This window comes from Glycine max, chromosome 13, assembly GCF_000004515.6.
Source record: "Glycine max cultivar Williams 82 chromosome 13, Glycine_max_v4.0, whole genome shotgun sequence".
Classification (NCBI taxonomy): domain Eukaryota; kingdom Viridiplantae; phylum Streptophyta; class Magnoliopsida; order Fabales; family Fabaceae; genus Glycine; species Glycine max.
Window position 1 is genome coordinate 33,809,700 of NC_038249.2, and position 10,333 is coordinate 33,820,032.

The following is a 10,333-nucleotide window of genomic DNA, read 5'->3' on the forward strand; positions in this document are numbered from 1 at the left end:
CCAATGATTCCATGTAAATTTTGTCATTTCTGTTAACAGAACAAATAAATAGTGGAACAAATCTGTTGCACTTTTTATAAATTAAGGGACAAAATTTTATTTTTAAAAAAAATCAGAAACCCAAAATCAATGCTTTATAAATTCAAGGATTAAATTAGATATTTATCCAATTTTAATCACTACAATATAATTTAAAAATTTCTTCGTGAATAACTTTAAAATGTTTAAAAATTAAAACAAAAATTACAAAACAAAAATTAAATAACAAGAACCAAAATAAATAAAATTTACCATGAACATTTTTATAAAAAAAATAAAATAATAAATTTACCAACAAATAAGAAGGTAAAACGCCAAGAAAACTATACATTATAAGAATAAAAACATATTTAAACATAAATACAATAAGCTATAACAAGCTAATCTTTCGTACAGGAAAGGGATTAGAATAACTCTGTCGCAATTCCTGAATCTTCTCAGCCATCGATACGTTTCAAATACCTAACTCATGAAATATCTGTTCCATTCTCTATTTACTGGGACAGGGTTCGATTAAGAGAAATGAAAAAAATCTTTACGTGCTTTTTTGTCGTACGTGGAAACATATTTCAACGTAATACAAGTCAAGATGCTAAATTTCAGATTTGTGTTAGAGCAGAAATGCCACGAAAGATATAATCCAACATTCCATTCTACTGCAGGATTATGATTTCTAACCACTGACCAGTTTTAATTTCCACCATATGTGTGTATATTTTTCATTACATTTACAAGAATGTAACATCACTCTATTGAAATTTAAGTTTTAAGTCAGTTATATTACTTGAGAACCAATATGAATTTTCATGCCCAAACTTACAAAGCAGGTTCATATCTTTTGCTTTGGCCTTCTCTAACAATCTTGCTTCTCCTATTCAAGTGCCTTATTGGAGCTCAGGTTGCCTACAGTTTCCAAAATACAAGTGTCGGCGTGGTAATTGATGCCAATTCAGAGGCTGGAAAACAACAGAAGAGAGCCATGCATATTGCAGCTCAAACTTTCAATAATAATTCAAAGAATCACAACAACACAATCCTTTTCTTCCACGACTCTAAGCCATTTTATAGCTTTACAAGGAAAGTAGATCAAAGGAAATAACAGCCCACGACTTAGATTCTTAAGAACGTGCGAGGTATTTGACTAAGTTCAAAAATAGAAAAAGAACAACCAACTAATTATTGAATCACTATTGAAACTAATTAATCCTATTACAAGTTGAACTACTAGATCCTAATTACAAGGAAACTTCCACGATCTTAACTTGCTTATGCTGCTGTTGGATTTAATTTGGTGGTGGTGGTGGTGATGGCGGCGGTGTTAGTGGTGATGGTGGTGTTCGTGGTCGTGCCTGACGACAATAAGGAGATACATTGAGTTTAGGAGGCGGTGGATACAGCAACAGCCTGCCTCTTTTAATTGTCTTGATGAGCTTGTGAGGGGAATCCAAGAATGAGCCATGGGAGACTTGAGAATTAGAAGCATTGCTTATGAAACTAAAATGGGAGATTAGCAATGCATGCACAAGGATCGTGCCAATCAACAATGACTTTGAAACCATAATCGTCAGCTACTTGGTGTGGCTAGTGGGAATGTCTGGATTATGATATATGCAGTGCAAATGTGAAGTAGGGTTTGTGAACCACCCAAACAAATCACCTATTTTTTGGTAGAGCTATCAATTTAATTCAGGCCATTATTATTTGCTCCAAATACAATAAATGGGTAAGGTATAATTGGAAATAATGGTTGTTGGTATTTAATATTTTTCATTAAATTCTTCCAGCAGCAGAAAACTGAACTTTCAAAACCAACCCATGTAGGGAATGGTATTCTGAATGGAAAAGGAAGAACCAATTAATGAAAGAAAAAATAACGAATGAGTAAAATAGAAAGTAATGGTTGTTGGCTTTAATTGAGGGACAAACAAATATAAAATTGACTTAAGATCACTTTTCATATTATATTTTATAATTATTTCATTTTGCTATATTAAATTTTAAGAGTTTTATTATAATTTTTATATTTTTAAAATATATTATTTTAGTCTTTTTTTTAATTTTTCATTTAAAACACTAGTTTTCTGTTAATATTTAAATTTTAAAATAATTAATCTAATATAACTAATACTAAAAACTACTACTATGTGTAATAATATTTCCATGAAAAACAATTGAAATACAAAAAAATGGTTTAAATATTATGACCACTTTTAGCTGTCATTGTAATAATTTTAATTTATAAAAATACCCAATTCAAACTCAAATCTCTGATATTCAAACCCAATTTCAGAAATCAGTCACCAACTTCAGAATATAATCACACAATAAACAAACTAAAGAGGATCATTGTGGATCGGATAGAAAACAAAAGAGAAGAGGATTTGAGAAAACAAAAGTATAGTGCTCCGTTATAAGAGGAAGAAGATGAACAGCGACTCGGCGACGCGTCGGAGAGGAAGAGTTGGAAAAGTTTGAAGCGGCAAAGACTCGGCGGAGAAAGGCCTCCACGTGGTGTCGAACTCGGACGGTGGTGGCGGAAAGGAGAATGCTTCACGACCGCCACTTGGAGACCGCGGGGGAACATGGAAGAACTTCGTAAACGACGACGACGATGCTCGCTGGTTCCCACCGCGGGTTCGACGCGTCAGTGGCAAGGTGGGTTTCACGTTTTCTGTATTTGTCTCTGGCTGGGTGTGGTTTTGTTTGGCTTAGGTGGTGGATTTGTGATTTGAAGGTTATCAGGGCTTGTAGTAATTGGAATTCAGTGGTGCAGAGAATTGTGCTATCCACCGTAGTCTAATGTGTTTGATAATTATTTTAGTAGTTTATAACCTAGTTTTACAGTCCATTATTTTAGTAGTTTATTATTAAGAACTTTTTTTTTATCCATAAGCACTTTGCTTTGCGCACATCCCAAATATCTTAAAATACATTAAAAATTAAAATAAATTAGATGAATCATAATTAATAATTGCATCATATAGTTATAAACAGTAGTATGTTATAATCAGTTTCATTGTTATAAAACATTAGCTATTGCAGTAAAAAAAACTTTTTAGAGGAAAAAAAAACACATTACCTATTCACGTTAATTTTAAAAACTTACAAAACATAAATATAATATAAACTGTGTAGTCATTACTGTTGATTAAAAAATTGTTAAAATTTTAATAATTTCATAACTTATTATCATATAGATATTTGTCAATATTCAATTGTATCCCTCTAGTTTTATTTATTTTTCATGTTATATCTTAATAATAATTACTAACTTTGAGAATGAACTAATGACACACTTTCTTAGGGTGTGAGTGTGTGACCAAACTATTCAATATTTTGGGAAGTTGCAAGTCTATGGAGCAAGAATATCTAGTAGTGTTAATCAAGTCGAAGGAACTAACGAATTGCTATTTCACCTCCTTGACATGCTGGACAATCAACAAATCATTTTTTCCTTGACCCTTTGGTGTATAATTGGCGCAGTTGAAATGACAAAATTTGGTCGAATACTGAAACTAATTAATCCTCAAAGATATATCTCGCAGACTCTTGAGTTCCTCCATGAATGGAAGCATGCTCGAAAATCTTCTCAGGTTACTGCAGTTTCTCATCGAAGCATTATCCATTGGACGAAACCTCAAAATGGCTTCTGGAAATGTAATGTAGATGCTGCCATATTCAACTCATCTAATAGCTTAGTCCATTTGTGCTGATGCCATTCCGGTCCCAAAAGAGGCTTGGGATCTTCTCCACGCACTATCCTGTACTGCGGAAATGAGAAAATAAAAAAAGAGAACACAAAATACAAGATACAAACACAAATTGCTTAAAAAATATACAAACGCAAACAAAAAGTTTAATAATCAAGCATTTTCAGCATAGAAGTTTTTCTCATTATTAACTAATTTTAGTATAAAACTTAAAATAATTATTATAAAAATTATAAGCACTAAAATTAAATAACAAGAACCAAAATAAATAAAATTTACCATGATCATTTATATAAAAATAGTTTACAACAATTAAAAAGATAAAACCAAGAAAACGGTATATTATAGAGATAAAAATATATTTAAACATAAATACAATAAGCTATAATAAGCTAATCTTTCAGGAAAGGGATCAAGATTTAGAATGATATCCTGCCGCAATTCCTGAATCTTCCGAGCCATCTATATTGACGTTTCAAATACCCAACTCATGAAATATCTGTTTCCATTATTAAAGAAAAGAAAAGAAATATCCGTTCCATTCTCTTAACGTGTTTTTTTTTTTTTTTTTGTCGTGGAAACATATTTCAAAGTAATAGAAGTCAAGAAGCTAAATTTCAGACTTGTGTTAGAGCAGAATGAGTGCCACGAAAGTTATAATCTAACATTCCATTCTACTGCAGGATTATGATTTATGACCAGTTTCTCCACCATGTGTGTATTTATTTCTTTTATAGGAACATAACATCACTCTGATGATATTTGATTTTATGTGAGTTACATTAATTACTTGAGATGAGAGCCAATATGAATTTTCATGCCCAAACTTCCAAAGCACTGTCAAATCTTTTGCTTTGGCCTTCTCTAACAACCTTGCTTCTCCTTATTATTGGAGCTCAGGTTGCCTACAGTTTCCAAAATATAAGTGTTGGTGTGGTCATTGATGTCAATTCAGTGGCTGGAAAACAACAGAGAAGAGCCATGCAAATTGCATCTCAAAGTTTCAATAATTATTCAAAGAATCATAACATAAACCTTTTCTTTAGTAACTCTGGGGGAATCCCATTACAAGCAGCTTCAGCTGGTGAGCACTATTTGATTTTATTTTTTTTACTTTTTTAATTTCATTATGCACTGCTTATAGAATATCATGCTGCTTCTTGTTTCCAGCTGAAGAACTAATCATGAAGAAGAAAGTTAAAGTGATTGTTGGCATGGGGACATGGCAAGAAGCAGCTCTAGTTGCTGACCTTGGAAACAAAGCTCAAATTCCAATTATTTCATTTTCTTCTCCTTCAATAGTCCCTCCTTTAATGCAACATCGTTGGCCTTTTTTGATTCAAATGGCTAAAGATCAGGCTGCACACATGAACTGCATAGCAGATATTATCCACGCGTACAACTGGCAGAAGGTTATAGCTATATATGAAGACAACCCTTATAGTGGTGATTCTGGATTGTTAAGCCTCTTTTCCGAGGCTCTCCAAAAGGGTAACGCGCAGATTGAGAACCGATTGGTTCTTCCACATTTCACTTCTTTATCTGATCCAAAAGGGGTTGTTCTTGATGAATTGTTTAAGCTGTTGCCACTAAAATCTCGTGTTTTTGTTGTACTTCAAGCATCATTCCCTATGGTAACTCACTTGTTCAGAGAAGCCAAGAAGATTGGATTCTTGGGGAAAGATTCGGCTTGGATAATCAACGAGGGGATCACAAGTATGTTGGACTTTGCAAATAAATCTGTTTTATCCTCTATGGAAGGTACTTTAGGAATCAAAACCTACTATTCTACAAATTCTACTGCTTATACTCATTTGCAGGAAAATTTCCAATCTGAGCATGCTGAAACAGCAGGCACTAAACCAGGATCAGATGCATTACGAGCTTATGATAGTGTTATAATCATTACAGAGGCCTTAGAGAAAATGAATAGAAAATCTAGTAACTCAAAGCCAAGGGTGTTCTTGGAGAAAATTTTGTCTAGCAATTTTAATGGTTTAAGTGGTAATATAAGATTCCAAGGAAATCATCTATCCAACACTGCAGTATTGAGAGTCATCAATGTGGTTAATAGGGACTACAAGGAATTGGACTTTTGGACCCCAAAATTCAAGTTTGCTGGATCTCTTGGGGGTGATTATGCTACAAATAACTTAGCCGGCCCAGTGGTTTGGCCAGGAGGCCTAATTTCTGCTGATCCTATTGGATGGAAAATGCCTACGGATACAGAACCTTTAAAAGTGGCAATTCCCACAAACCCTGCTTTTGTTAATTTTTTGAAGGAAGACTCCCAAAAGCAATATAGTGGTTTCTGTATTGATCTTTTCCACGAGGCACGGAAAATTCTGAGTGACAAGTATTCTGGGATGCCTTATGTGTTTCACCCCTTTAATGAATCCTATGATAAACTTCTACTGAATGTCATAAACAAGGTAAAATCTTTACCTTCTGAACGCATTAAGTTCTAGTATGCTTGAGTTTGCTATTTTCGTCTCATCTTCAATATATGCGTTGCACACCACAACATAACATTACCACATAGACCAAACATCATATGCATATCAAAACTAAAGCAAATTGTTTCTTAATTTACTGCCTTAGTTGACCTTTGTATTTGAACAATCCAAAACTTGTATTCTCATTCTGCACCAAATTGGCACAAACAACATCATTTGTCAAGGAAAATATATTCACCCCGAAGCATTTTTATTGTTTGAATGTCTCAACCCAAAATGCTTTCTGGTATACTTTTTAAACTATATCCTCTTATTAGAAATTTTTAGTATTTCAATTTTTTTCTAAAACAGAAAGGGAAAAGAAAACTAATGCTTCTGTTTTGGACAAAAATCAATTGCAGTCCCATGATGTTATTGTAGGAGATGTAACAATACTTGCTGAACGATCAAAGGATGTGTGGTTCACTCAGCCATACACTGAGTCAGGCTTATCACTTATTCTTCCAATAGAGACTGAAGGGTCAGCATGGTTGTTTATGAAACCTTTTAGCTGGGAAATGTGGATCGCAACTATTGGAATCCTCATCTACACAATGTTTATCATATGGTTCCTGGAGCATCACTTGAATCCAGATTTTGGTGGACCATTGAAAAATCAGTTCAGCACCACGCTGTGGTTTGCTTTTTCTTCTCTATTTTTTGCTCACAGTAAGTATAAATATACAAATAACGAAAATTCATAAAGTTTCCTTTTTGTTATGTTATATTCAAAGCCAAAATCGATTGGTAATTTAGTGTATAGACCATTGTAGTTTGTGCTATTTGAGTCAAGTTGCCATTTCAGACAAATCTTATACAAAGTGACCTGAAATGTATGGATAAAACTATATATAAAGAGGGAATATTAAAATTGTTTAAAATCTACAGCAATGCTTCTTCCGTCTTGCAATGATCAGGAAATGTTTGACTTATAATATAAAACTTGTTGGTAATTATATAGGAGATTCAGTGGCACCTTTGAGTTGCAATACCCAAAAAAATATGTTTATAGAGAAAAACTTTAGTTAGATTTCATAAAGATATCTTCTTCAATTGGAAAATCTAAGCCTTCCTTTTGCAAACAAATTCTAACACATGCCTAATTTTGATGTACCTCAGAGGAGAAAATAAACAGCAACTCTGCACGAGTAGTGGTTGGAGTATGGCTATTTCTTGTGTTTGTTCTAACCTCAAGCTACACTGCCAACCTTTCCTCAATGCTTACTGTCAAACGATTGAATTCAGGAAGAGATATTGATTGGCTAAAGCAAAACAACTTATCAGTTGGTTGTGATATCAGCTCCTTTGTAAAGAATTACATCATAAACGTGTATGATTTCCATCCGCAGCAAATAATAGAGGTCAACGGAGAAGATGACATTTTGAATAAATTCAAAAGCAAAAATATTTCTGCCCTCTTTCTTGAGAGCCCCTATGAGAAGGTTTTCATGAATAAGTACTGCAAGGATTACACTGCAGTTACAGCTGCCAATAAATTTGGAGGACTTGGCTTTGTAAGTTGTTACAACTCATTCTCCAACTGTAATTATGTATTTTGCACTCTCAAGTTCTGTTTTTATATTACTCTGTAGACTTAACTTCCACAATAAACTTTATATTTTAGTGATGCAATATTACTAGGAGGAAGTATATTGACAAAACTCAGTGGCTGCTCTTAAGTGTTTTGTGCTGTTCTCTAATTAGAAATGGAATTTTACCTCTGTAATTTTGGTGATAAAACTGCAATTCTGATATAAAAAACACCTAAGATCAAAATTTACTTTATCTGCATGGGGAAACCTTTGGAAATGGAAACCTGTTTTGTAGTCCTTGAACAGACACTAAACTAAATAACAGAAGATTTGGTTTTCTTACACTGGCTGTATTATATGTGCAGGTATTTCAAAAGGGATCTCCCATGGCAAGAGACTTTTCAGGAGCCATTTTAACACTAGCAGAAATGGGAAAGCTAAAAACTTTGGAAGAGATATGGTTGACCCCTCCAAATGAATGCTCAAATGGCTCAACATCTCCAGAAACTGAGAGCCTGACCCTCCACAACTTTTGGGGTCTCTATATCATAAGTGCTGCCATATCCACCATCTGCTTCGTGAGGGCCTTATTGACGAAATGGTTACATGACGACCACAACCATTATCATCATGAAGAGAAAGCTCAACTTCAAGGCAATATAACTGCTAATGATGATAATAGTGTTTGGAAGAAGGCAATTATAATCAGTACAGGCTTTTACAATACTATGAATAACAAAACTTTAGGCAGAGCTGCAACTTTTAGTGGAACACATCGTCAGAATTCCTCAAGGTGGGAGAGTATAAGCACCTCTGATGATGTGGCTAATCTACAGCGTTCTATGTCAGCTGTCAAAGATATGCTGTAGACTCTGGCATGTTGCACAAATCACACAAATAAATTTACATGTATTGATTAATTAATTGAAATTAGTATATAATATCATCTTTGCTGTTCTGTATAGTATAGTATAGGGCTAAAGGCTAGATACCTTTAAAATTCCCAACCTTTGTTGTCTAATGTTTTAGGTTTGAGATTGCGGAAAGAAATGATCAGTATTTGAGATTGCATTAGGAAAGAAAAGTAAAAAAAATATTAAACTAAACTAATTATCATCTATGGAAATTAAATCTGGACTACCATCCTATCCGAGAGCTAGCATTAATTACATGTAAAAACCAATTAAGGATACATCCGAGAGAAAGGTGCTTCATAATTATTGGTTTGGTGCAATCTGCATGCAGACTGCAGAGAACAATAAAATCTCATTCCATTAATTTAACAGAGTCTAAGGCATTGTACACCTTTGTGACAATGAAAGTAGATAAAAGAAATAACAGCCTACGGTTATTTGACTAAGCAGAAAAACAGGAGAAAAGAAGGCCAACTAATCGCTTAATAGAAGAGATTATTGAATCAAAGGTGAAACAAATCCTAAACACGTTGAACCAGTAGAAATTAACTTAAACAATCCTAAAATGTTTGCTTGTGCTGGTGTTGGATTTAACAATGTGGTGGAGGCGGTGGTCGGGTAAACCACAGAACGGCTCTATTGTGTTTGGGAGACGGTGGATTTGGCGGCATCCTGCATGCGTAAATTTAACAATCTTAACATGCCTATGTCACGTTGCTGTTGGATTTAATTTGGTGGTGGTGGTGATGGTTCTCGGAACCCATAATTGCTGTGCTCTTAATTAGCGGTGATATTTGGATTATGATATATACAGATGTGAAAAAAGGTTCGTTAATCACTTAATTAGCTAAACTCAATTTCCATGATAGTGTAATTGCGAAATTTCTTAGGGAGCTTGGAGGTATGTTTGACCGTGGAAAGTGAACGCACAAAGGCGTTGTTTATTTTAAAGAAAGGTTTAATTAATGGATAAGTAGCCAAAAGTGATTCGATCGTGGCAAAGATGACTGTGTCGTTTGGCAGAACTCCATGCTTTCCGGTTGGCTTTGTCAATTTTCAATCTCAATGGGTTAAGGCCTAAGGGGAGACATTCTCAAAATAAATCCTTATGGGCTTCTCCTTCTCCTATCTTGCATTGCTTAATACTAATGCATGTAGTTTTGTTGTTTTAGTGCCCTGAGTCTCCGGTTTAATTAATTTTTAAAAATTAACAAAAATAATTCTAAAGATGAATGGCTAACTAAATGTTAGGATAAGCTCTGTAGTTATTATTGATGATTAAAATAAATTAATTATTATTTTTAATACCTTCATAAATTATTATGTAAAAATATTTTATCACAGTATACACAACTTCATATTATATTTTTTTCTACCTCTAATTAATATCATATATTAGTCCTTAAGGAAGAAACTATTATATATAGTTGACTCAAAAATCATGTGTTGACCTAGAACTTTGATCAGACAATGTTTATATACAAGAGTTTGTTTGTTTTGGAGAAATTACTTTTTATTTTAATTACCAATTTTCTCAAAGAATTGTACTCTAACTTTCTCATCCAGCAACTTTTTTTTTTTTTTTTCTGAAACTCATCCATCAACGTTGATGTTTAATACATTTATATTTTGATGTCATGAAA

The 10,333-nt window shown here is 33.6% G+C and overlaps 1 protein-coding gene across 2 annotated transcripts; it reads left to right on the top strand.

Annotated features, from left to right (window-relative positions):
- Nucleotides 1–2,191: 2,191 nt before the first annotated feature.
- On the top strand, nucleotides 2,192–8,700 carry LOC112997619 (glutamate receptor 2.7). 2 transcript variants are annotated; one of them, XM_006594500.4, is made up of 6 exons: nucleotides 2,192–2,694; nucleotides 4,650–4,833; nucleotides 4,920–6,181; nucleotides 6,607–6,913; nucleotides 7,364–7,758; nucleotides 8,142–8,700. In XM_006594500.4, the coding sequence occupies exons 2-6, from the start codon at nucleotides 4,731–4,733 to the stop codon at nucleotides 8,643–8,645; spliced, it is 2,571 nt and encodes an 856-aa protein (XP_006594563.1). In that variant the 5' UTR covers nucleotides 2,192–2,694; nucleotides 4,650–4,730; the 3' UTR covers nucleotides 8,646–8,700. The 2 variants fall into 2 exon arrangements, with proteins under 2 accessions (XP_006594563.1, XP_003541714.2); XM_003541666.5 differs by lacking the exon at nucleotides 2,192–2,694 and having other exon boundaries at nucleotides 4,209–4,833.
- The last annotated feature ends 1,633 nt before the right edge of the window (nucleotides 8,701–10,333 follow it).

Excerpts from the sequence above, each read along its gene's own strand:
- LOC112997619 (XM_003541666.5), top strand. The coding sequence starts at position 4,545 with ATGAGAGCCAATATGAATTTTCATGCCCAAACTTCCAAAGCACTGTCA. Across the intron at positions 6,182-6,606 it reads TACTGAATGTCATAAACAAG|TCCCATGATGTTATTGTAGG; the intron begins GTAAAATCTTTA and ends AATCAATTGCAG. Across the intron at positions 6,914-7,363 it reads TTCTCTATTTTTTGCTCACA|AGGAGAAAATAAACAGCAAC; the intron begins GTAAGTATAAAT and ends GATGTACCTCAG.